Below are 27696 nucleotides of genomic sequence, written 5' to 3' on the forward strand. Positions count from 1 at the left end.
CCTTGTGCCTGAATATATTTTTACCGTAAAAGAGGGGTAATGCGGACCGGTTGGTACATAATGCTTGAAGGGAAAAACAGCGCTAAATACAGGACAAAAGGGGAGACTAGACACACGCAGCGCTGCATGTGTCTAGTCTGTAATTTATTTATTTATTTATTTATTTATTTATTTATTTATTTATTTATTTATTTATTTATTTATTTATTTATTTATTTATTTATTTATTTATTTATTTATTTATTTATTTATTTATTTATTTATTTATTTATTTATTTATTTATTTATTTATTTATTTATTTATTTATTTATTTATTTATTTATTTATTTATTTATTTATTTATTTATTTATTTATTTATTTATTTATTTATTTATTTATTTATTTATTTATTTATTTATTTATTTATTTATTTATTTATTTATTTATTTATTTATTTATTTATTTATTTATTTATTTATTTATTTATTTATTTATTTATTTATTTATTTATTTATTTATTTATTTATTTATTTATTTATTTATTTATTTATTTATTTATTTATTTATTTATTTATTTATTTATTTATTTATTTATTTATTTATTTATTTATTTGTTTGTTTGTTTGTTTGTTTGTTTGTTTGTTTGTTTGTTTGTTTGTTTGTTTGTTTGTTTGTTTGTTTGTTTGTTTGTTTGTTTGTTTGTTTGTTTGTTTGTTTGTTTGTTTGTTTGTTTGTTTGTTTGTTTTTGTTTGTTTGTTTGTTTGTTTGTTTGTTTGTTTGTTTGTTTGTTTGTTTGTTTGTTTGTTTGTTTGTTTGTTTGTTTGTTTGTTTGTTTGTTTGTTTGTTTGTTTGTTTGTTTGTTTGTTTGTTTGTTTGTTTGTTTGTTTGTTTGTTTGTTTGTTTGTTTGTTTGTTTGTTTGTTTGTTTGTTTGTTTGTTTGTTTGTTTGTTTGTTTGTTTGTTTGTTTGTTTGTTTGTTTGTTTGTTTTTGTTTGTTTGTTTGTTTGTTTGTTTGTTTGTTTGTTTGTTTGTTTGTTTGTTTGTTTGTTTGTTTGTTTGTTTGTTTGTTTGTTTGTTTGTTTGTTTGTTTGTTTTAGTCCACAGACCCTCATGTTTTTGTTCCTTCATATGGCGTGGCATGCTAAGCGATATGGCTCGGTTAACCTCGCTTTTACCACCATTAAATGCATTCTCTCTCTCTCTTTCTCTCTCCCTCTCTCTCTCTCTCTCTCTCTCCACCACGTAATCCACCATACCGGTCCAGTTGAAGCCTTTTTCAGGCCTAGCTGTTGACTGCAAAACGGCATCCATCGCTCTTCCATCGGCATCTATCGAAAAGCGACAAATTGCTCCGCTTTAAAGGAGTACTGACACGAAATTTCAAAGCTGAGATAACTATGTAAAACGCTTCCTTTTTATCAGGAGATATCTCCGATCAAGTTTCAACAGCAACCATTCAGCGGAACATATTTAAAATCCATTTTAATCTGCGCCCGCACGAGAAAGCCCAGAGCGGGCCGACGTGACATCATCTGCTACATGCCCCAAGCTGCCGACGTCGGGGCTCCCGTGACGAAGCCGACGCGCTGGCTGTGGTTGGCGCGCGCTGCTCGGGCGTGTGTACACGTCATGGTTTTGTGACTGACGTCATGCTGCCCGGGCCTGTGGGGACGGCGAAGACCTCGGCCGGTCTGGGCGCGCGCGTGCGCTCGCTCGCTCGCGCTTCCAGAGAGGCAGCGAAACGGCAAGAATGGTGACGCCATGTGATACATCCTGTCATGGCGGCCGCTCGGCGTTTTTTTGTCGAAACCGAAACTGGCACGAATAAACGACGCCGTAAATGAATGTTTACGCTGCGCTCGACCGTCTAATCTGTCATTCTATGATTAGTGGGCTGGTAGGCACGCATAGCAGCGAAAAAAACGTAACATGAAAATTTCGTGTCAGTACTCCTTTAAAAAAAAATTCCCGAATACAACGCGTATGCGGGAATCGAAGTAACGTGAAGCTTTCATCGTGGCTTATCTAAGTCGAAATGACTGTGCGTGTGACATTTTTTTAGTGTAATTCAACTTGGCATAGTTGTTGATTATTCAGAACAGTGAGCCGTGACGAGTGCGCCGAGAAATACGAGATCTGAGAATATGCGATCGAAGTTGCAGTCACCCTGGCAAAGAGACGTCACCATCTCCAAGTGCACAGAACGTGATGAAGGTGTTTCTTCCCCAAGTGTATTATACGAGTGTTGCACGTAACCTGCCCTATATTTCATAAATATTACGTGTCCATAATGCAGGCTTTACTTAGTTGTGTCCGTATTTTTACCCCCATACTGCGTTTTGACGCTACACCACTAGACATTCAGGGTATGCGGGAAAGCCGCAGCTGATGATGCACCAAACTACCAGAAATGAGCAGAAAATTCTGTTGGGAAAATCTGGTGGAGTCCATACCAGGTAAGTTATGATTCTTGCATTTATGAGTCTAAGGATACAAGTAGGCGACTAAGGTTCACTGACGCTTCGTGAGTGTTGGATGCGGTGCGGGGAGCGTTGTTCTATCGAGCCTGTCACCGATAATTGTGTAATTTCTTGGAAGGTTGTGCGAGCAATGTGGGTTCCGGCGTCTCCTCCACGGCCTGGTGGGCGAGATCTTGGGCCTTAGGAAAGGGGCGTATTCGCTGCCTCTCATGGAGGAGTGCTCCGGGATCACCCAATTAAGACGTCTCTGTCCGGCGTCCTGTTTTTTTGTTTGTTGTTGTTTTTTCGGATGCTAGGGTCCTGGGTGCCACCCAGCCCCATATGAAGCCACTTCATGCCTCGTATGAATCCGTGACTATGGTGGCAGTTTTAAGTGCAGAGCACTTAAGGGGCTCGCCTTGTCGTCGTAACTCACTCGCTGGACCCAAGTAGATCCACACGGCGTTCCGTCGTAGCGGCTGTCGTAGCGGCGTCCCACACAGGCTTCGAAAGCCAAGGGGTTTATATAGTCATAAGCGTTCGAAACTCGTGAACCGCTGGCGCTTGTCATACATCTTCCCGTTGTATAGCGCAAAGAAAACTTCCGGTGCATTTGAGGCAAAACATATGTAATTAACCGGCAGCGCCCGCGTTAATTTAGTTAGGGACGCTCGTGATTTTTTGATAGTAAGCGAAAAAAGTGGCAGTGCAACCCCGGCATGTGCGGGAGGAAAAGCAAGCCCAAAAAGAACAGAACAGAACTGTTAGAATATTTCGGGACCATGATAAAAAAAATTCAATATTTAAACCCAGGCATAATCTTCCTAGCAATGCATTTGTGCCTGTCTGTGCTGCCGACTTTAAAGAAATAGATGTAAGGTTGGTTTTTGTAAGCTGGCTTCTCCATATATCGTGTTGCACAGGAAAGCATGCCCATCTGCGGAAGGAGCATAATTACAGAAAACGGCCGTAACTCTTTTGTTGCTGAAAGCATTCCGAAACAAATTTCGAGACAATGAGCCGCTAAGAGGACTGTAGCAGTCCTCCGAGAAGTTTTATTTACTTTTCGTGATTAGTTTGTTCACAGTGAAGTCGTAAACATCACGAAATTACTGTCTGCTGTCAATACATAGCCTTCTACGGGGGAGTACAGTTACAGAAAACGGCTGTAACTGTTGTTACGCCGCAACCTTCCTGAAACCAATTACGTGGCAATTAGCCGCTAAGACAACTCTAAGATTGCGCACTACAACTCCGCTGGTCATCCGTCTTCACAGAGTGGGATGGCACTGAATTATTTTTTTCTTCTCGCCATGTATTAAGCCAAGTAACAAAGAAAGCTGGGCAAGTTGGTAAGGGGTCATGGTGAAAGGAAGCGTCATCAACTTCACCAATGAAACGTCATCATCAATGAACTTTATCAATGAAGCATCATCATCGATGAAACATCAACTTTATTTCGTCACCGTGACCAAAAAAAAAAACGCGCGAAATCGTGGAGGCAGCTGAAATCGCGAAAAATGGGTGACAAGTGTGTAAGTGCGCCCTTCATATATGTGTCTAACCTTGAAGTTGACTATCTGGATGCTACTTAACAGAAGGTTCGCTTTTGTCTGGCCCAAGTCATGCAGTATCTTATTTTGTGTGTTATCTCTTTTCTTCGTCAATATATTTTAGTGTTTTTTTTTTTTCAATAAACGTCTAGTTGATAGTAGCGCTCCGTCTCGTTGTATTTGTTTCTCCAGGATGTGGTTGTTTCTTCGCGCTTCCTTCCCCCATGTATGAAGCGGTTTAATATCCCTGTCACACGCGCCAACCTAATGTCATTTTAGACGAATGAGATTCGTTTCAAATGACATTCGTTTTCTGCATAGGTGCTACACGAACAAACCAAATGTCATTCACGTGTGATGTCAATGGCAATCGGTAGTATACTTGGCGCACTCGAAATTGCATAGAATGATGATGTAATCCAGATAAACGTTTATATTTTGAGAAAAAGTATCTAAAATGCTTTAGCATGCGTTATGCGCACTTTTTTAGGCCGTAATTTGTTGCAATAAGTCATACGAAGCCAAGACAAATAACAAGGAGATCCGCCATGATCCATACCGCAATTTGTCCACAAACATGGCGGCATGCATGCTGGCACGCGGGGACGACGCCGCGATGAGCGACGTGAAAAAGGCTGTCGCCGGCCGAGCGAACGTCTCGCTCTCGGACCATTGCGTGCGTTCGTTTGGGTTTCCCGCGGCATTGCGGGCGCGCGCATTTTCCGTCCCCATGCCGACGGCAGCCATGTTGAAATGGTTGAAAGTTGGAAAAGCCGGGAACCCATGCGGTCACACTGAAAGCGGAAGTAATTCATTCAAAGTGCTCAATAAAGCGAGCGAAAGCTTTTAAAACAGGCAAGATCAAATAAAAAGTGACAAACAATAAGTTTCTTATTTTTTTAAAGATATTTTTTTCTGGTCTTCTGCTGTTGAGAGTACGCAGTTGGTCCGAATTCACAGTCGAATGAGTTCTCTGGACTCATTTGGTACCGAATGTCATTCGCAGCGAATGTCATTAGACTGAGCCCGTGTGACAGCAGACGAATGTCATTTGAAACGAATCTCATTCGTCTAAAATGACATTAGGTTGGCGCGTGTGACAGGGGTATAAGTTTGACGTCTGACGCATTGTCATCGAAACAGAGGCGGCTCTCATCTGCAAGCACCTCGCTGTTAATGCTACCTCGACGACACACCATGTCAGCACCCATAGCTGCGCTGACTTGATTCTTTCCAGCGACGCTAGTGACGCCGCGCGGAATTTGTCCGAAGCCGGGAGATGGTGATCGGCGGACCGGTCGCCCCGGCGGAGGCGGCCGGCGGCATTCGTACGGCCCCGCAGAAGCGAAAATAAAACAGTAATCGCTATATTAGTGAACGAAAATGCCATATAAATAGGCTGAACGAGCGTTCATTTTCTCTAAACCTTCTTGAAGATATAAAAGCGGCGCCTAAATGAAAGAGTTTTGGGCCTCATCAGTGTCTGCTGCGGAGAAAAACATGTCTTTAGGACCCACCTGTGCGTACGTGGTGCCTAAATTATTCTTTGCTGAATTACGGCTCCATCATTTAATAGCTAATTCCTTGCTGTGAGGGCGCCGAGTTGTAGGCTTTTTGTATAACCTTGTGATCGCCTTTTTTCAGATACTATTTACATTCACTTCCCATAATATGTCAACCTATTGGCTAAGGTGTTGTTGGCTCAATTCTACTGCTTTCAAACATATATGCAGCAGAGAGTGTCCAATCCGCTTGCTTTTTTTTTTCAATGAAGAAACAAATGCAAACTTTTTGCACGCGAAGGCGAAAAGCAAATGTGGGGATGCGTTTATTGATTATGACTGAATATAAAAATAATTATGCTGAAGCAAGATGTTTTAGCAATGCCAGTAATATAACTTTGAGTCTGCTAGTTAAACGCGAGCTCTTGAAAGCATTTGGCAGCCCCCCCCCCCCTTTTTTTTTTGTTTGGTCACAAGCATCAGCGCACTTAAAAATCTTACCGGCAGTCAAATCAAAATAACATAATTTCAGCCAGGAGATTTCTCTTTAATTATCGCAAGCCAAAAGCACACCTGTAAAATACTGCCTGTATTGTCATGTACGCTTCTATATCACACGCCAGTGTATGCCACATGCACGAGTAAATACGTAGGCTTAAATTTTTTTTTTCATAAAATGCTAACACGTTCGTTTGTATACTACTTGATACGACGTAATGGGAACCTTGTCTTCGCGGTTTTACTGCCCAAAGTCATAGATAAGTTTTACTGCACCCAAGCAAAACACCGCAATGCGCACTTGTCGCCCACGCGGGGTGCGCATGGGCTTCTGCTTAGTGTGCACAGTGAAAAAATGAACACGCCTAAAGTAAAACGTACACTGCGATGACGTACACTGCAATAATGTCCTAAAACTTAGCGTTGCACATTCTGCAGCAAGTTGCTTGCCCAATTAGGCGGGATTGCTCTCAAACCACTTCCGTGCGGCCTGAGCCGTGCTCAGCGGATTGCCTCGCGCGCAGCACTTTTTACACGGCAGCAGACACACCCTGAAACGAATCGAATGCTGTCTGATAATCAGCAGCGTATACCTGTGTTCATTTTTTAAAGAAAGTAGTTTTACAAGCGGAACTATGGCCTTTTAGGCCGCTACTTATGGTGACACGAATGTTGCTACGGGGGCCCGATCACCATCTCGTCCGCCATTGCCGTTCTCCGCAGCGCCACCTGTAGGGGCTGGAAAGAGCGGATAGGTAGCAACGTATAGTTCCCCTGTAGCAACGTCTAGGTCACCTGCGATGCGAACGCATGCGTTCCTTTGCCGCCAATGCAGCCGGATCGGGGCTCATCTGAAATCACCCCTCTCCGCAGACCAGCTCTCGTTTCCTGCTCTTCTGTGTCTCTCTGTTGGCAGATTGGCGGCCAAAGCTTTTGCCAAAATACCTCATCTATTGTTACGCAGTAGAACAAGACCCCCAAAAGCGCCGAACGTCTTCGGTACATTTTGAGGCTGCTTATAACGCATTGCCACAAGTGTGAAACTGGGGTGTGACACCAACTGGATAAGTAGTAGCACAAAAAACGGAGAAGGGGAGTCACTAAGCACTTACATTATGCAAACGGAATCGGAAGGTCAACTGCATATAAATAGACAAACGTGTTGGAAAACACGTGCGACAAAATCAAAACCTGTCACGAACTGCGTAACTGGTATTGTATGTGGCATTTCAGTGTCTTGCTGGTTGCTTCCTGTGCCATATTGAACTTTCTCACGTATAACGTTCTAAGCCATTGATCTGGATTCAAGTCTGCATCCATAAAAGCATTTTTTTTTTAAATGGGGATTTCTACGCACTGGTGCTGCGCCGCGGCTATATATAAACCGTGTCGTAGTGGAGGGCTACGGATTCATTCAGACAACCTGAACACGCTGACGGTGGCATAACCAGGGGGTGGCCGAACAGGCTACAACCCTCTTCCCCACTTCCAAAATTTTTCTAGCTGGCACTTTACTTTCAGTCATACCTCCCACTCCCCTACAAACAATGTTTCTCGTACTGTGAACAGGCCATAGCCACACGTAAGGGCACATAACCACCATAATACAATATCACAAGAGAATCTTGAAATTTGGTTTCGATTTGCACGAGCAAGGCGAAACCAAATTGAGTGAGTGAGTGAGTAAGTTCACCTTCACTGTTGTCTAGCATTATGGTTTTGTTTCTGCTTCATTCACGCGAGCCTTAGCGCGAAACCTGCATGAAATTGCGAGATTCTGTGAACTTCGCAAAATCTAGGTTTAACTGTAGAACCGACTAGCTCCTCCGCTTGTGAGGAGCAAGAGTGCATGTGCTAGGAATTACCTGATTTGATGCTTTAGTGCATTAAAAAGCGTATTAGTGCATTAAAAAGCTTCACGATGCCAATATTAAGATTTTCCGGACCCTGCAAACTAAATATTCCATTTTGCAAACTAACACCAGGCCCAACCTGTATCATTGGCAATATCTAGAATAATTCAGATGTGTGAACAAAAGTACTACAGTTGGAAGGATGATGGTGATGGTGGCTATGCCCTTTATAACGGGTCGCCCTCGCCTAGTTCTAGCTCTAACATCTATGTTGCCAGCAGATGCCAGCCCTATAATAGCTTCTAGAAAATTGAATGCATTGACTGGAATTGAATGCATCAAAAGTCTTTATTGGCAATCATGTTCAACACCTGCAACCCTTCAACCCAACATGGGTTGCAACATAAACGAGCAGGTGGGATTCATATATTATCTTTCCCAGTGCTTCTACAGGTTGCAGTTACAATGGCTCTAGCACCCGGACAATTCAATTACAGAGTCCTGTTAGACAGCCTAGAACTGAAGCCAACAAGTGCACCGGTCCTAAGATGCACCAAGTAAATAAAATTGAGCCACACTTGTGCTCTCACCAGCATTCTTTGCTTAAAGCTACACTGGTATACTTTAAACCCACCCTCTCTATTATGTCCCCCCCCCTCAAAAAAAAAAACTACGCAGAAAATAGTTTAAAAAATTGCTTTCTGTTCACGAACCCCACAGCAACAGTACCGGATAACAAGGTTAATACAAACTTAACCCGATTGCAAAAATGAAGAGAAATCAATTTGAAGTGCAAATCTGGGCTACAGAAAAAAAAAGACCCATGGAGTGAGTTCTGGTAAGGCAAAGCTGTCTCGCTGTATAAAACCGGAACAACTTTGGCGATTTATAACCGGATGAAATTTTGGTGATAATGACTATGGCAGATTTCATCTTTGGTTGGTTTATGGGGTTGCACCGGTCCCGTTTTCTTCACTGGTTTTCTGTTTCCTGGCCTTCTGTCGGCGTACTCCGGTTTTCTTCACTGGTTTCCTGTCTCCTGGCCCTCTGTCGGCGTACCGGACGCACTCGCTGCCCCTTCGTGAGGATCAGCCACTCTTCCTTCGTCACGGGTCCATCCGGCTCTCTTGGTTGACTGGTCACGACGTCACAGACGCTCAAGTTGGAGTAAATGCACTGCAACTCCCTCGGACCAAGGTCGCTCATCTGCTTGGCTCCATTGCTGCTCGGGTGGCAGACTAGCTTGTCCCTGACGACGCCGACAAGCTTGAAGAAGTCTTTCTGCAGGCGTTTGCCACTTTCTTCCAGCTTCTGTGCCACCTGGGTGGGCGTCAGAGACCCCGCCTTCTCAACCCTGCTTGGCAGCTGTGGGTGCCAGGAGACCTGCTCGAATGCCTCCGCCGCCCGCTTCGAAGTCGAGCCAAGCACGAACTGGGCGGCACACTCCACGCGGGACCAGTTGCGCCTCACCAGATGTCGGACGACTTGATCGTGTGGGAAGTTGGGCGGGAACAGCTGGACCCGAACAGAGGTGAGCGTAGGCACGCGGGTGAGCATGTGTGCGAGGCTTTCAAGGAGCTGAGTTGCCACCCTGAAGTAGCCGCAGTGGTAACCCAAGTGGTACGTGGTCTTGTTTGCGGCAAGCCACACACAGAGGCACTCAACGCCCAACTCGCAAATGTTCATGTCCTCGAGGTCGAGTTGCTGAATGGTCCGGTTTTTCACAAGGCCTTCGATGATGATGACCAGCGCCACACTCACCGGTACATGGAGGCGCAGGTAGAAGTCCTTGAGCGCCGTCGTCATCGACAGGTACCGCGCCAAGTCGAGGGCGTCGTGGTGGTTGATGAACTCATCGTGCTCTGGGACGAGGCGAAGGTCCAGAGCGGTGATGTGGTCATTAAGGTTCAGGGCTGCGCTCACTTCGCGCAGTGCTGGCGCGTCCATGAAGGCCAACCTGTGGCGGCCTAAGTGCAAGAGGGCGCCGCACGAAGACAGGGCGGGCAGAAACTGGGCAGAGACTGACTTGCAGTCACCGAGCGAGACCTTTTCGCTTGTGCCGGTCTCCCAGAGCAGCTGGTAGAAGCACTCCATGGACTGCGAGCGTACCTTGTCCAAGGTGAGCAGCTCAAGGGAAGGACAGTCCCGAGCCGCATGGAGCAGGAGCTGGCAGTCGTCGTCGCTGAACACAGCGTTGAGGGAGAGCTTCCGAAGCACCGACGTCTTTTGCAGGGCTTGCACGAAGGGCAGGACACGCCAGTTGCTTCCGATCTTAGCTGCGAGGTGACGGGAATCGCGCTTCCTGGTGGGAGAGCCACACTCAGTTTCGGGCAGGTACCAGTGGCAGTCACTGAACCGTACCTCCTGCAAGGCAACACTTAGGCGAGCTGCCTTGGTGAACTGCGTCGCACTGATCAAATCCATGCTGAAGCTAACCATGGTCAGCTTCTGCAGCATTGAGCCCTCTACGATGGCTTTGAAGACCTCGTCTCTGTCCTCCTCTGTGGCTACGGTAGAGTCGTTGATGACTGTCAGATCAGTCACCGTAGTAGTGCTGACAAGAAAGTGACGGAAGGCAGTGCCGTTGCCGCGAGTCAGAAAAATCGAGCTTACTGCCAGCTTCGAGATGCTCGTGTTTAGTTCCAAGGCCTCGATCACCTGGAAAGTTGAATGGCCGGAAATGGACACGCCGACCATGGTAAGCGCCTCGAGCGTCGTCGTGCCACTCAAGAACTCTGCAATGAGCTCCCAGCCTCCAGTGGTGATCCGGCATGACTCGAATGCAAGCTCCACGAAGTGTGGCATACTGCTCACGGCATTCAGAATGCTCCTCGTCTGCCCCGTTAACAGCCAGCATCGCACAAAGCGGAGCATGGTCAGAGACCTGCTTCGCCGAAGTCCATCGAACAGCAGCTGGGGGTACATGTGGATGAAGACCGCCAGACCGTGGATGCTCTGCGGGAAAAAAAGAACGAAAATGCTTAAAAATATAAATAGCTGCTTTGGCTGCACTATCACTGCTTCACAATTCTTTTGTCGTTGGACAATGAAAAAATTGCTCCTGTTGAAGTTCAGAGTTGCTTCAAACAAGCATGTACAGAGGGAGCAAAGGTGGATGAACGAAAGCATTTTTTGAGTAATGGATCCATAGGAATGTGACAAAAAGGCCGGGTTCATACTGTTGCCGCAACTGTCGTGAAGTCATGTCAAATCTCCGCCAATCAAACTGAGCGAGTTTTTTTACGTTCTTAGATCACAATATGGCTTTGGCGTCAGTAGTCTGAACATAGCCAAACCTTACTCTTACTCTTAAGGCTGTAAGAGTTAGCAGTGCAGGTGCAAACCACAGCAATTGGACAACAGTAACAAGTGCTACAAAATGCAACAGCAGCAACGGCACCACAACAGTACAGGCATAAAGTGCCTTCAAGTGCTAATTGCACAGTCAGTAATAGAATGTTTGCCAAATTCTGAGCGGCTATGACTTAACGTGTCGACACCCCTCTACTCTCATCCAGCTATTCATCAGGCAATTGTTGGATACATAAAGTCTTTTACAGCACAGCAGTTATGGTCAAGTTTTAACTGGAACTGTGCGAGTCAGCCTGAAGTCGTGTGGGTAAATTTGACGTCAAAGCCAACTTTGTGGTGAATGCTCCGTAGCACTCAATCTAAAGTACACATCTTGAAAAACTGCGCGATTGGCCACTATTACAGTATTATTTACTTGTAATTACTTGCCATCTGCTGTCAATACACTGCCATCTACGGAGGGAATATGGCCACAGAAAATGGCTGTAACTTATTTCATCAATGCTATCCCGAAGCGAATCGTTTGGGTTGGGAGTAATAAGCTATTACATCAATAAGCTATTACAATAATACCCTATCTACATTTTGTTTAAAATATTCAAAGTAGTTTCAAATATTGTAGAATTCCCATCTGCTGTCAATAGGTGACCAGTAAAAAGCGCAAAGGCCGGTGGATACATTGTCTGCTCCCGCCACTTCCTGTTCGAGAGTTCTTCTGGCCTCCCATATGCCAGCAGCTTTCATGTGCGTGTGCATGTTTATCTGTTTCCATTGGGGGGAAAAACACCAGTGCATAGCGCATTCAATGAATAACAATGGTTAATCCTACCAAGAGCTTCCCTGAAATTTAAGCACTCCGACAAATAAACACGCACACACACAGATTGGTTTCATTGATGGATTGTAGGGTTTAACGCACCGACGCAACGCAGGCAATGAGAGTTTCAGTTTGGCGTTTTTACGCTTCGCTCCGCTCCGGGTAGAAGCTGCAGCGGAGCGGCGAGCGATTTTCTCGTTTTGCGCAGCGGACCGGTCCTTTCTGACTAGCAGCGCCGTCTGACCAAATTTGGCTTAACGAAACAGAACCGAAAACCATTTCGCCACTTCAACAAAGTAAAACCAGTACGTATAGCTTATTTCTTTATTAAGTATTGACACGTACAATCGTATTGCAGTACTGGTCAATTATGAAAATAAATTTTCGACTTGACGATAGCCACATAATAGCCAACACAGTTGCGTTCCAGATCCATTCGAATCCTTTTCGACGGAAACGATCCAACGCGGCGTTTTGTCGCAGTGAACTTGAATAGTTCTGTGTAGTTTTTAAATCGTTTCGCAATCGCCACTTCTCGCAGCAAGCACAAGTCCTCGTCGATGCAGAACCCCTTTCGCGGTTTGCGCGTCAAACAAGAGCCTGAAGCCGCGGCGCTCGTCGCAGGCGTGGCAGCCATCTTAGAATAAGCAAAGTTGTCTCACGCCCGCGAGAGGGCGCCCGCATCGCCCCGCCGCGCTAGCGGAGAGGGCCACGACGGTCCGCTCAGGCTGCGTTTTAGCGGACCGTGCTTCTCGCTCCGCTAGCCCGCCTAGCCACTAAGCGGAGAGCGCATGCGCAGTCGCACTCCCGCTCCGCTTAGCTGCTGAGCGGAGCGTAAAAACGCCAAACTAAAACTCTCTAATGGAGCGTGCCATAATAGTGGACTCCAAATTAATTTAGGACCACCTGGGGATCTTTAACGTACGCCAAATCTCGTACACACGGGTGTCTTTGCTTTTCGCCTCCGTCAGAAAATGGGCCGCCATGGCTGGGAATCAAATTCGCGTCCTTAGCCACTGAGCCACCGCGGCAGATCGCCGGTGTACCGAAAACCACGAGATTTCAAACTGGAAGTGGCAGGAGCAGTCGACGTACAGCCGGTAAAAGGCTTGTCTTTAACACAGCGTTCGTACTCTCAGCCCTATCCTGCCCCACCGGAGTGGGATTTGAATAAAACTACTGCGGAATTCTGAAGTCTTAGCCCTTCGCTTTCGCCTCCGACATGTTTGGAACGAGTATGTTTCAGCAGTTTTCGGATGTAGCTGGTTGAAGTGGAAATCGCTGTTATAGACAAGCGTTTTACCGGCTGTACTTAGGAACCTTGTGCTTTTTACGGGTCACCTATACACAAGCCTCTACAGGACTGAAATGGACAGCCCCATGCTTTCCCGCTAGAATCGGGTTATGAACTAGTAAGTATGCTCAACCACAAGTTCCACAAAGAAACATCTTTTTTTTTTCACGCACTCCTCGGGCTGTAACTCGTTGAGCAGAGCCACATTGCTCATCCACATTCAGAGTAATATCTGGAGCACCCATGCAGACCACCTCATCCACATTCAGAGTAATATCTGGAGCACCCATGCACACAATTGTAGACAGAAATCTTGGTGTAATTTGACAATGTTTAGAACACACCAGTGTCATTTTAAAACCTTGTGTGCAAGCTATGAAATACTTGAGTAGCATCAATTTTCTACCGCAACAACCTAACCGCCATCACGGAAGCATATCTGCATCGCAACCAGATTTTCATGCCGTTGTAGGAAAACTTCCAATGAAAGTACTCCCTCTCCGAAAGCAAAAATTCCTCCTTTGGAAACGAGAACGTTCCTGTACTGTTGACAGTAGGCATTTTTTTTTACCTGAACCGTCTGCACTGGCGCAAGCAGTGCAGCATATGTACATTTTTTTTACTAATTGATATCCCCAGTAGCACTCTGTACTGGTCTGCACTACACTGCACTAATGTGCACCAGTTCAGGTTAAAAAAATGCCCCTAGTGACAACCATCAGAACAAGATGAAAGAGTACCCGCCCGCACCTCACCTGCAGGCAACTGCAAGTGAGGTGCGGGTCAGGGGTGGAGACAGCGATGCCCCGAGAGATCAGAGTCTGCTACAACGCGATGGGAGCACTGAGCACAATCTACCACTACGGCCACGACATTTCACCTGGACATTTTAACGACACTTCGACCGGTGCCGGTAACCACCACGTACTGTGTCCTATTCCTTCCTTCCCCGACTGACTTTTCACGTTTGTTCTGTCGCATTTGCGCTAGTTTCTAAATTATTCTTTAGCTCTGTATGGTTCCCTGTTATTCTTTAGTTTATCTCTGTCCATTGTGTGATGTCGATTTGGGTTTCGGGTATTAGCCTCGTGCACTCAGTCTCAAATCTTAATTGTGCATGTGGTGCATGTGAGCATGTGCACTGAAATAACGTTTTGCTTTTCGCCTCCATCAGAAAAGCAGCCGCCGCGGCCGGGAATCAAACCCGTGTACTCGTGCTCAGCAGCACGCCTAAGACACTGAGCCACCGCCGTAGGTAACCAGGACAAGCTATGCTTTCGCTTTGCATATCCAAGTTTAGATTGGCTAAGCCATAGACTTTTTTTTCCATATTCCACGTTGGAAGCCCCGAACGTACTTTTTGTTTATCATTTTTACCTCTAACAAAGCTATACCACTTAAACAGTTGCACACTACCCAGGCAGCAGCATGAAAAGTTTATTTTCGTGATTCCCAAATCTCTTGAAATTATGAAATATAAAGAAGACATTTAAACATACAATACACAGGTCTGGTGGCACAAAATACTAATGCACAAACGTGCTTCCTGTGCAAGAGCCTATTCTTCGACGCAGAGAAGGCCTTAAGATCTGCTTCAGCAAGCAACGTTCATATCCCGACGGTGTTACTTTTCTCATTTCGTGGATGCTAGCACTGTGTGGTAAAGATCCAGGAATGAATGTGTGACACTAAAGTGGGTGGATTTTCAGTTTTTGGAATATTCAAGAAAAAACATTGACTGGCTCACGCAAAGTTTTGCATATACGCAGTACAATAATCATATATGCTTTACAAACATCCCCCCAAATTACCTGACTCAGTATTCTGCTGTAAGACAGCCACCACTTATAGGGTGCACATCCTCTGGCTCGTGTAAAAGGGAACATTTGATATAGTGCGGTAACCACAATAAATTTACAACTAAATTGGCACAGCTGTTTGTATGCATACAGTAGTGTCATGTTTAGGCACTACCAGGCACCACATTTCAAAATTCAAAAAGCTTAGTGCCAAAGTAAAATTTCTACCTATTCTGGTTACCTAACTTCTATCTACCTTTCTGGTTACTCCACCAGAAAAAATGGCCACATGTTTTTGTTGTTGCAAATGTAGACAAAAGACAATAGTCGACTGGCGCCTCTGGCAAGTAAATCCCTCCCTTCCCTTTCCCCCGCTCACCTCTCATGCTGTTCTCATTCCTCCCAAGATAACACGCTAGAGGTTTGGTCAAGTCATTTAAATTTACCACGTTCCACTGTTCCAAGCCAGGTGCCTCAATGCTAGCACTGCCGTACGGCCGAGACGCACGTGAATAGAGGCATCCCACTACAAACGTTTATAGAACCACATTGCTCTACTCGACGAGCGTTCCAAGCAGAACGTGGAACCTCTCTAGAGGAACCTTTCATTGCTGTTGCCATTTGATTTTTTTTAATGCCACCAGGTAGCGCGGGCAACAGCAGGAGACTTTTCTCCAGTTGATGTATTTAATTTGCTGCAAATATTACTTATGTATTGATTTTCTACCTTATTTTTGCGTGATATCTTGTTCTTGTTCAACAATGTGTGCAAGTATGAACATTGACACCGGACTTGGGCGTTATGTCGGTTTACAAGACTATTGCGCAGTTTGTTTCACTTTGGTGGGGTGGCTGAATCGAGTCAGACAGACAGAAGACAGACAGACAGACAGACAGACAGACAGACAGACAGACAGACAGACAGACAGACAGACAGACAGACAGACAGACAGACAAACAGACAGACCAACATTTCTGCGTTTAAGTAGCCCAACAAAGACTATCGTCTTTAAAAACACTGGCTTTCATGCGAGCTAGAGGGCATGCACTTCCCAACGATTGGTTGACTGTCCCTTTGACCATGGTCATTAGTCCTGCTGCAATGGAACAGTATTCACCTTGATGCATCTGTGCTTGGCCAGCAGGGAGTGAAGCACAGTAGCGGCGAGCTTGGTGTGCCAGTTGTTCTGCTCAAACCGCCAGTCGAAGCTGAAGGCCTGGATGGCGAGCTGGCCAGGGGTCACCTCTCTGGCCTCGGAGGCCAGGTAGTGCAGGAACTCATTGATGGCCGGCAACTGCTCGGACACCACGGGGCAGATCTCTGTGTCCGTCGGCTCTTGGCACTGCAAGGCGGGAGAGAAAATGATTGATTGATTGGGGGGTTATTTGGCATAAATGTGCGCTATGAGGCACTCCATAGTGGAGGGCTTTAAACTAATTTTGACCACATGGGGATCTCTTATCAACCTATCTACACCCACTGCAGGGCAAAAGGCCTCTCCCATTAATCTCCAATTATCCCTGTCCTGCCCTAACTGCGACCAATTTATCCCTGCAAACCTCTTGTTCTCCTTTGCCTATCTAAACCTCTGCCGCCCCCTGCCACATTTGCGTTCTCTAGGGATCCTAGGGGATCTCTAGCATGCACCAAAATCTCAATACAGGCGTTCCTGCTCTTTGCCCCTATCGGAAAAGCAAAGCCACCATGGCCAAAATCGAACCCAAGTCCTTCGGCTCAGCTGTACAGCGCCTTAGCCACTGAGCCACCGTAGCAAGTGCCGCTTTTTTGTCTGCTTTTTCTCAGAGAGGCTTCAAAATGTACACTCACAATGTCGCTGATTTTGTCTGTTTGCTTTTATATTTTGCTTCCCAATGTGCTCTCAGAAATAAAATGCATTGTGCATGAGAACACTTGATTGATTGATTGATTGATTGATTGATTGATTGATTGTAGGGTTTAATATGCCGACGAAACGCAGGCGATGAGGCACGCCGTAGTGAAGGGCTCCGGATTAAATTTTGACCACCTGGGGATCTTTAACGTGCGCCGAAATCTCGTACCCATTGCCCGTTGAGCCGACCAAAGTTTGCTACCAAGTATATTAATAAGGCGCCAAATTTTTGCTTCATATGTCATCACCTCACATTGATTTATGAACTTGCCACTGAAAGTTCTGACTGGCAGGCCTGAATCGTTTAGTCCGCAGGCTTTCAAGTCTCTCCGAAAGTGGACTGCGTAAGCGCTCGCTAGAACATGCGGCCAAGTCCAAAGCCAACGCCCCCGCTTCAAACACAAAGCAAATGCTGTGTGCCCAGAATGCAATGATAGTTCAATCGGATAGGCACCAGTTTTACTAAGGGACCCAAGTTCAATTACGACCATGACATTACAACCATTTTTTTTCTTCGAACTGGCTGCACAAATTGTTTTCCACTGCTGCTAACCTGTACCCCACCGGCCCAGTGGTTAGGTCGCTGGTTTCATGGTGTAAAGGCCCTGGGTTCGATTCCCGGGACCTTATTAACCACATTTTTCATGAGGCTTTGGTGGTTTTCTCTCTACGATGGGCAGATTTGTGTTGGCCTAAACAGCTTTGCTGTTAGTAATTGTGCTATTTTCAACACTACGCAAGACAGTTACCTCCCTGAACGGCTGTTACAGCAGGTCACAACAAGCACAAGAACTGCATGACAGAAGAACTGCACCTGAGGGAACACGATATAGCGGATCTTGGAGACATTACTAACAGGTTACTTTATGAAAGCTGAAAGTGTTACAATAAAGCATCTAAATACAGTCGGCATGCCAAGGTAACAATTCCGGAGGTCTAGGCCATTTAATTTGCTCTCTCTGGATTAGTTGCTTCATCGTTAATTATTTCCTAATTGCATTGCAAATGGGAGGTTGTAAATATTGGAAATATTGTAAAGCTGTTGGGGAACACTGAAGTAAAGCCCCCATTTCCCCACCTATTGCCAGAAAAAAGTCAGTATTCTAGCTGTGGAAAATGCCGTACTAAGAACAAAACGCAGCATTAATACCGCTACTGCTTGCACTCAATCACTGGAAGATATACTGCTTTGGAAAAAAAAAAGATGAATACTTGCTCCCAATTGCACTCAGACACTTGGAGAGAGGCCAATACACAGCACGCCGCCATGAAATAAAAAGTTGCGGTGGATTTCATAAAGTGATCAACGGCTTAAAATTACTAGGAGATTGACAGGTCGAACTGTAGGCTTTGCGTTCTATACACACTATAAAAGCACTCAATGGGTGTGCCAAATATCAAAGTGTATGAAGTTTTCAAGTTTTGGGTTTTGGAAGGTGCTGAAGTGGAGGGCTATAAAAAATAACTATATGGGAATCCTTAAAGGAGCCATGAAAACAAAATGCAACCTTGTTTAATTTGGAAGACCTAAACTTTGGTAACTGAGCTCCATTCTAGACAATACTTTTCACTGACAAAATGCAATACTGAAAAAACTTTCACATTGCATGATAAGAGGGGATCAGCAGTGACAAATTAGAGGGAACGCTAAAAATAGCATGTCAACTGCACATTAAAATTCTTGTGAAACAAATGAACAAAGTTTGAGGCCCCACTGCTATCGCCCAGTCAGGTTTCTTAGTGGTGGCTTTGATTGGAAGCAGCCAATTGCACAAAAGACAACAAACAAGCGGCCAAAAAGCAGCCTGGGAGTTGCCTGTTTGACCTGTAATCTTTAGCATCTAGCTTATTTGAAGTTTGCGACAAAATCGACATATTACTAGGAGTCTTCAATGAGCCTAACATATTTTTGTCTTCCTGAATGCTTTAACATATGCCGAAATCTCGATGCGGACATTCCCATTGTTTGCCTTTACTGGAAAAACGGCCGGCACAACAGAGATCACATTTGTATCCAGCAGAGAATTAAAGGGACCCTGCAACACTGAGCAGTGCAAGTAAACCTGCGCGACATTTACACTGCCAGGAATACCAAAGCCAAATATTACACGAGCACGTGAAGCGGTGAGTGCTGAAATCTGTGAAAGATGAAAAACCAATCGCACTGTCTTCAATTTTCCTCATTATGCACTCCTGGCATGGCCTAAACGACATCAATTAGGCCGTGGCTGTCCTTTGGCTGTCGCTGGTCAACTTCGTGGTTTATTCCTTGCATTTCCTGTGACGATCTGCCGTTGTCGGCGCTGTGTACCAAGCTCTTCTATGCCTGAACCTGTAGACAGTTTTGGCATTTCCTGTGGGTTTTGAGTGCGCGCGGAGTTCAACAAGGCCACTCGACAACAAACGTTTATTGCTTAAAAAGCGCCCTACCAGCCTGAGCGCGCACTTGCGAGCAGGCGACAATGCCTGCTTTTATGTGGCACCAGACTAGAAATAGACCCCTCCACGTTGCGGATAAAAGGAGAAAACTCCCCGGCCCGTAATATATCGAAGGCCGCCGAAGAAAACGCCGCGAGCCGCCCGCCCTACCCGGGAAAGAGCACGCAGCTTTGGTCGGGCTGTCCAAGGTCAAGTTCAGAGGGAACAATTACACACGATTTCTCATCGCGCATAATTCTTGCGGGAGGAGATTGCTCGGATAATAGACTGTACCCCAAAATACATTCTGAATATTCGACGGTAAGTGTTGCTACTCGATAGTAAGTTGACGGTTCCCTCCTTTAGAAAATAACATGCTTCTTAAATTCGGTATGGGGGGAGTGGGGAGATTAGAGGTAAAGTAGGACTACATATGTGACTGCATATTGCGAGATTCAAAGGGATGTCGGGGCATTATTCATATACTTTCACGTTCAATTAAATGTGCGAAAAATGAAGAATCATGTGGCGTAGCTGCATTGTGCTATAGTGGAGGGCTACAAATTCAATTATATCCAAGGCAGTTCTGTTTTGCACTGTAATGACACTACCCACTGTGTCTTACTGTATGGCCATGACAAAACTAAACAGGGCATGCTTAGCATGCAGCTGTAACGAGACTCCACTGAACCACCTTAAGCCTTGACAAAATTCTGTGCCCCAACCAAGGACAGTGAACCCCAGTGGTAGTATGTCTCAGACCAGAAGCCAGAGACCCGATAAGAGGGACTTTTTAAATATAGCACTTCTATATGGACTACTTGATGCGTCACTTCGCCTCATAAAAATGCTTTAAAAGGTGCTAAGGCTTCCACAGTTCGATAACAGCTTGTGCTGTCTTGCCAGCAACGCATGTGTGCAGAAGTGAAGCCATCCTTAAAGGAGCCATGAACACAAAACACAAGTTTGGTTCATTCAAAAGATTGCCTCGTTAGAATCCCTGACACCACTTTTAATGTAAACTTCGCTCAGATAAGCAGTATAATAAGGAAAAAAGGGACAGGTTATGCGACCCATTTCCTGCAACAGAACCTATGATGTCATACCAGCCAGCTCTGCCATTAGCAGAGGCCGGCAAAAGCAAACGCAAATTAGGCAGAGCTTATAAGCTTGCCGAATGAGCTATTTGCATTTAAATTTAGGCCACGTTTTTTTAAAGCAGTAACGGTTGGACCGACAGTGGAAGCTACAAAAGCACATGTAAACATGGAAGTACCGATGCGTGCTGCTGTTAGTGCTGCACGAACTATGGTTTAGCTGCACAGGGCTGCGGGGCTTTGAGGTTATTTTAGACGACACTGGCCCATTGATGCAAGCAACGGTGTCTTACGTGACCATATGTGTTGAGCGAGCACTGTTTCACAAAACGAATATTTTCTCCCAGAACAAAAAACAAGCCAGGTTAAAACACGGTCAAAAACAAACCTGAGGCAGAAAACAGCTTGCCACGGAATGGTGGCGCCATCTAGGTTCCCTAACGGTAAAGAAGGCTTTCCAGTTGGCTGCAGAGAGGTGTGTTCCAGTGATGTCATTGCAGACCACGAAAACACGATTTAGCGGGAAAATCAAAATTTTCACATAAATTGATTAATTGCCGAGTGAATAAAACATCGTTTGCATCCGAACAAGTGCTGGGAACACTATAAAAACACGAAATCTTTGGAATAAAACAAACTTGCATTTCATCTTCATGGCTCCTTTAAACAGGCTGTGTAATGCAAAACAGTTTCAGCAATTATTTGACAAACCTCACTCAGGAGTCCCTGCCAGTTTACTCTGTGCAAGCCATACTTAGGATTGAGATGATGCTCTTGGTGCCATTGTTCCTGCATTGGTGGCTAGAGATTGAAGTAGCAAACAGCACTAATCTCAAGGCTCGTGGTTCTTCGAAGCACGTTGCTTCGGATGCTGATCGGTGGACCCTAGAGCCACTAGGTGGACCCGTTTCTGTTCACACAAGTGTCCAATAAACCTTGGCACAAAATAGTGTTACTACAATAAACATGCAATAAACCACCAACTGTGCTACCACCAAAGGGACAGAACAGATCTTTGTGGAGTGCATGTCCTCTAGCTTGTATGAAATTCCGATTCAGCATTTCATGTAGTAAGGTGAACACCAGGTATTTCTAAATGAATCGGTGGAAATAAGTTTAATTTGGCACTAAACGCTCTGAACTCTGAAAGACTGCGCCATGTAGTGTGCAACACTAACATGCATATGCAAACAGCTCAGTCTGTTTCAGCAAGTGATTCAAAAACCATACAAGTTTTTAAACACCTCTTTTCATCTCGCATGCAGTTAAAAGTAGGTTGCACGGCCCACTGCTATAATTCCTTTTGGCATCATACCAATGATTTGTAGATCTAAAAATTTGTAGATCTGAGAAAAACGTTGTAGGGCCGTATTTAGATTACGTTACATTATGTTTAAGCTATGGTAAGATTTGATTACATTTAGACGAAACCTAAACGCAATCGCTTAGATTACGGTTGTCCTAAAAAACCAATCTAAACTGTTTTCTAGGAAAACCGCTTATATTTAAGGTGTTTTAATACAGGTCCTTTCATTTGATATCGAGAGCTTATACTCCCCTAATATTACACTCCCTAGTTACCTACAAAAACATTCCACCATGCATCCAGCAGTAACAAGCTGCGCGCAGGCAGCAAGAACACTTACGGGGCTGCAACCTAATTCCAGCTCAAGGCGGAAGTGGTTGACCGGTGACGCGAGGATGACTAGCTCCTTGATCAGTTTCTTGACCGACGGGATGCCTTTGTGGTAGCGCGAAACACAAGCGGCATACTTGTGCAGCCTCTTCCGCCGGTAGAGACGGGTCATCGGGATCTGAAAGTATAAGAAAACTTGTTTCCAGAAGCTCTTCAAAACATATTTGAACTGTGTTGACGCAATTTCGTTTATTTTTTTACACCTTAGCACATGCAAGAACTGCAGAGGTAACTAGGGCAGAAATTACACAATTGGCTTTACTTTAAAGGGGCAATGAAGACATCCTTGATCAATTTCAAGCAATCCTTTGACGACCCACTCAGCTCTTGTGATCATTGAGAATTGTTGGGGATACAACTTGGCGGTTTCTCGGCCTCGATACGTTAGGATCTTGCCATGTTGATGCAAACGTTGCCGCAATTCAAGCAAAGGGAAATGAAAGCTGTGCATAATAAGGGTTGCCAGTACTTGCTACTTTGTAAAAATTAAAAATGCAAGTTTGAAAATAACAGGCATGGAGGAACAGAAGTTCCCAACGAAACTAAGGTGATCAAAAGCAACAAACCAGTAGCAGGGCAACTGTTCACAAGAAAGCCAGGTATTTGGAGTTTATTGCATGAAGCCATGGCAGAGACATCAAATGAAAGCAAAAAATAATAAAGAACTGAAAATGGCCATGTTTACGCACAAAAAAAAAAGCGAGAGAACTTTCCCGAAACATTAAATCTCGAAACATTAAAACATCGTTGAGCAAAAAGCACATTAGCCATATTTGGGGCGAAACATCAATACATGGCATCAATACTTTCAGCGTTCTCTAATTTAAAATAAATGTGTATTTTAGCGATAGAAAATCAAAAATACGCGCTGAAAACAATATTTGTGGCCCAAAAGATACAAAAAAGGGCCCGCGCGGCAGCCTAGGCCTCGTTGCAGAATCCAAGTCCGACAGTAACGAAAGGTTCCGATAGATTGCGCGCGAGCACTGGAACGCGGCAAACTTTGAATCGGCGTGAGCAAACCGCGTTTATTGTTATAGAAGCGGCACGTGAAAGGAAAAAGGCTTAAAGCAAGAGTGTTCGTCTCGCATATCTCATCAACAGCCTACTTTGGTTCACCGCATCTCTCCCACTGACCTCACCGCCCCCGTCCTGCGCTGCTAGAATCCATTCTTTCCGGATAAATAATTAGTGCGGACGAATTAGCGTAGCTCGCGGCAGCGCTAAACTGCGCCAGTTGATTCCCCGTGGGATGAGTGAAGAATTGGCGCCATTTTTCGCACTCGCATTTTCGCATGATCAAAAATACAGCCCATAATGAAGGCATGGGTGGTGTACATGACTATTGCACCGAGAAAGTGAAAGTAAAATCCAGAAACAACGCCAAACAACAATATTGAATTTTAAGGCAATATCGTGCGTGCGCGCGCACGCGTGTGCGAGTTTTTTGTGTGCATGCTTTTTATATTTTTACGACAACCTGTTATTTACGCTATTCTATAACAAATTGTGAAACCTCCGCTGATTCATTTTTTCTAGTGTTTCCGTCTTTGTTTTGGAGGGATACATGTAATCTATCTTGTAAGCTTACATTTATAACTTCTTATGGTTCTTTTTTTTTCTCAATAAACGTTTGCCTCCTCCTTTTTAAAATTGTGCAGCAATTATTTCTATTTACGGGAAATAAAACGATTGAATGTGTTAACTCTGCCAATTACACATTTTACGAAAAAGCCTGCGGGGATCCGGACATTTCAGTGCACGGACTTTTCGGTGCAGGATGTCTTGATGCAGACCGTTCTGTGACCTGAACCCCAGGATTTCTTTTAATTTAGCTTTAATATTTTAATTTGTGTACCTTTCAAATATTACTTTCGTGCAACATATTAAAATTTTAATATACAAATGAACAGCCCCATTTCTTTATTCTCAAGGTTACTGAAGCGCTTTGATTTTCAATTGACCCGTCCTCCCAGCCGCTCAACCGTGACGAAAAAAATGAAAAGGAAAGAAACCAAGCTGGCTTTAATTAAAGCACGTGTGCATTCACCTTTCGCGATTTTCTCGAATCACCCCGTCGTCGTTGCATTCGGTGTAGGTTCTACTCAAAAATAATCAGCCACTTACAGTGGCGTTGGTAAGGGGATTGACGGGGAGGGGGGGGGGGGGGTTGCTGGAGATAATGCAGAAGACCAAAAACTGGCCCATATTTGTGGCGATGAGGCAACGTACCTAGGCCTACATTTTAACCCACACAAATCTGGAGTCATGGTGCTTAACGAGGAAGCTCATACAGCACCAATAAGGATTCAACAGGAAGTCTTACCATTAGTAAATAAGTACAAATACTTGGGGATCTGGCTTAATGAAGGAAAAGGCTACCTGAATGCCCATGAACACCTCAAACTGAAAGGGAGACGAAATGCAGCAGTAATGCAACATACAGCACTTTGGGGATACAATAAGTACGAGGTAGTGCGAGGCATCTGGAAAGGGGTAATGGTGCGGGCGCTCACGTTCTCTAATGCCGTATTATGCTTAACTTGTCGGGACTGGAGGTTGTCGGGACTGGAGGTAATCTTGTCGGGACTGGAGGTTAACCAAAAGGCAGTCGGCAGATTAGCACTGGGAGCTCACAGTAGAGGCCGAACCGCATGGAGCGTTTTTTCACGCGATTCGCGCGCGTCGGCGTTGCGCGTGCGTTTTTTCGACGCCCGCGTCAACGATCCCGCACCCGCGGCAGCATCTGCCTTGGCTAGAAATTGACGCGCGTCGCGCGCAGCAGTGGGAAGAGCCTGGCGACTTGCGCCAATGGGGAGGCGCACGCTTCCCTTCGCGGTTTCTAAGCGGTGGTTTCTAAGCGCTCGAGACAGCCGGCTGGCTCCGCGGGGGATGTTTAGGCTTACCACCCCGGCAGATATTGAATGGGCGCTTTCACTAGCGGCGCGGAAGATGTTTTATAGTACCGTTTTCGCCCACATTATAAGCTCATTTACCGCACAAGCAACTCCGTGCGTGCCTTGAGCGGCATTTTAGAGAGCGCTTAAAAGTGGTCGCTCGAGCTGCCGACACCACTTCGCGGCCGAAGCCGCCGCCATGTTGCTGTCGCCGGCCGCGCCGCGCCGCGCGCAGCGTGCGGGTGGTTCCGCGGCAGCGTCAGCGCGCCCTGGGGCGTTGGCGACGCGTTTTCGCGAGTAGAAAACACTCCATGAGGCGGTACAAGGCGATATGGGTTGGGCTTCATTTGAGGCGAGGGAAGCGCAAAGTAAAATACGTTTTGAGGAGCGGCTTATTAGACATTTAGATGAGAAGAACTGGGCAGCCAGAGTGCACAGGTACGTGTACCTTAAAAGTGTGGACACGCAATGGCGGAAGAGGACGCGAAAGCTGGCGACTCAATGTCACTTGACCGCAGCAAATAAACAATGGGGGGCAGTTAAAAAGCACGTGAAGTAAACAGAGACGCTCATGTGGAAAGAGAGGATGGAAAAGAAGGGATCCCTGTGAATCTACAAAGCAAGCAAACAAGAGATCCGGAAAGAGAACTTTTATGACAATAAAGGTAGTGCGTTGCTCTTTGAGGCACGGGCTGGCTGCTTGAGAACTCGAACTTACATGAGCAAATATTCGTCACAGGATGAGACATGGGATGTGGCAGGGATAAAGAAACAATCGACCACATAGTAATAAAATGCCAAAAAATTCAGCCGGATAGAATTGAGGGGAAGTCCTACTTCCCGAAGCACTGGGCTGCGCAGTTGATGGAAGCATTAACTGGTCAGCAGTAGGTATTACTTAGCAGCGGCGAGAGTACTGGTGGAAAAAAAGCAGGGAAGTCGATAAAATGTCATCCCAACCAGGGGTAGCGGCAGGACAGAATTAAAAAGAAATCCGAGTTCAGTATTGACTAAATTTAAATTAGTAAGATAGGCTAGATGGCGCACGCGGTTACCCCGATTCAAAGTGGAGGCCTTTAATCATCATCATCATCACCAGCCTCCTATGTTGGGGGTGCCATTTGTGCCTTTCCACTGTGCAAAGTAGGCGCCGAAAGCTCATAGACGACTGTTGCAGCTCTCGCCACACCAGCCGATTAATATTTTCTTCCTATTATAATGGGAGAAGGGAAGGAGACATCTGCATCCAGTTAATCGCCGATGGGGCCACCGGGGCGAAAAAGGAGAGATTCCTGGAGGGGCGACATCGGTATGACTGAGGCCCTTAGGTATGACGGCGGCGCGCGGAAGAGTGCAGGGAGCAAGCTTGTTCCTTGCGATGGGCGACACTGGGGCCAAGAACACTGGTTATTGCGTCCGCGGGGGCTTCTGCGGTGGCTTTTGTTGCGCACAAAAGAAATTGCGTCAAGTCGTAATGCATGTATACCTATAGCACTGCCAGGCATCCGGCCACAGAATCGACTTCGTCGGGACGGCCATAGTCGAGAACGAAAATGGAGGAAGGGGCTTCTACTTGAGTGGTGGCACATTCAGCGAACTTCACAATACCTTAATCGCTTCCTTGGAACTGGAGTTTTGTGTACACGCACGGTCTGCGCTCCGAAGAGGGGCTTTGTGAGATACCTAACGCGTTCAAAGGCCATCAGATGCCGCAGCAACCTGACCCCAGTCACCCCTGAGAAAGGAAGCTCGGTGTGAAACGTCGGCTTCTCCATGTATTGTACCATTGTTTGCAGTGTAATTATAGCTTTTCATTTGCAGCCTCCCAACCAGACAGATCGCAGCCATTGCATGTGTGGGTCGTACAAAGGAACAAATGGCCAATTGGCCTACCCAATTTCCCATTGGCTACGCTGAATGACGATCATTGGCGACGCCACAAGCACGTGTGCATACACACTTTTACAGATATTCTAAGGCACGTCATCCCGCGGCGCACAAAACTTGCACAACGCAGGCAGTTTTTTTTCTTTTTTTCGCACCACCAGTGTTGGGAGTACCAAGCTACTTTGTAATAGTAGACCAAGTGATAGTAAACAAAAAACAAAATGAACATGATCAAGAGCGAGCTCTTTCAAAACGAAGTTTTACTCGTAAATTATCTTTGCAAATACGGCATGAAGAAACTGCCCGAGAGTACAAGCTTTCGCGTTCCAAAGGCCTTTGAGATTCTTAAAGGTCGATTATCGTGCTCTTGTCTCAAACGGCATTTCAACCAAATGTTCTTGAAAGACGTGTCAGCTCAAAGGTGGCATTTCAGTCAAATCATGATATTCTGTTTAAAGGCCTTCGGAACGCTCGCTTTAGCATGGGTATTACACCATCTGGAGTTCACTCCACATGGCCGTAAAAATAGCTCGTATTCTTAAGCGAGACGCACCATCACCTTTGATGACCAGATTCTTGGTAACTTCACGTGGTTGTCTCGGCCACTAGTTGGAATTGCTGAATTTTTTTGCTCCCCGTTTGAATCCACAGGTATGTACGTGCATTGAAATATTTTTAATGCAGTGGTTGCTCAGCGGTTTCTCTAGCACGCTAATTTGATTCCCGGCCTCGGCAGCCGCAT

The 27696-nt window shown here is 45.5% G+C and overlaps 2 protein-coding genes across 2 annotated transcripts in view; both read right to left on the reverse strand.

Annotated features, from left to right (window-relative positions):
* The window catches only part of LOC144179907 (uncharacterized), a 518871-nt gene that overhangs the window by 70301 nt on the left and 420874 nt on the right, over positions 1-27696 (reverse strand). The gene's annotated exons all lie outside the window — the stretch shown is intronic.
* The window catches only part of LOC144179209 (uncharacterized), a 28697-nt gene continuing 9175 nt past the window's right edge, over positions 8175-27696 (reverse strand). The window contains exons 2-4 of the mRNA XM_077707472.1: positions 22121-22288; positions 16186-16410; positions 8175-10800 (exon numbers count right to left, since the gene is read on the reverse strand). Coding sequence (XP_077563598.1) covers positions 8818-10800; positions 16186-16410; positions 22121-22282 — 2370 coding nt within the window. The 5' untranslated portion in view covers positions 22283-22288 and the 3' untranslated portion in view covers positions 8175-8817. The remainder of the gene's footprint in view (positions 10801-16185; positions 16411-22120; positions 22289-27696) is intronic.

The sequence above is a fragment of the Haemaphysalis longicornis genome, unplaced genomic scaffold (assembly GCF_048455015.1).
Source record: "Haemaphysalis longicornis isolate Haplotype H1 unplaced genomic scaffold, Haemaphysalis longicornis Haplotype H1 scaffold_4, whole genome shotgun sequence".
In the NCBI taxonomy this organism is placed as follows: domain Eukaryota; kingdom Metazoa; phylum Arthropoda; class Arachnida; order Ixodida; family Ixodidae; genus Haemaphysalis; species Haemaphysalis longicornis.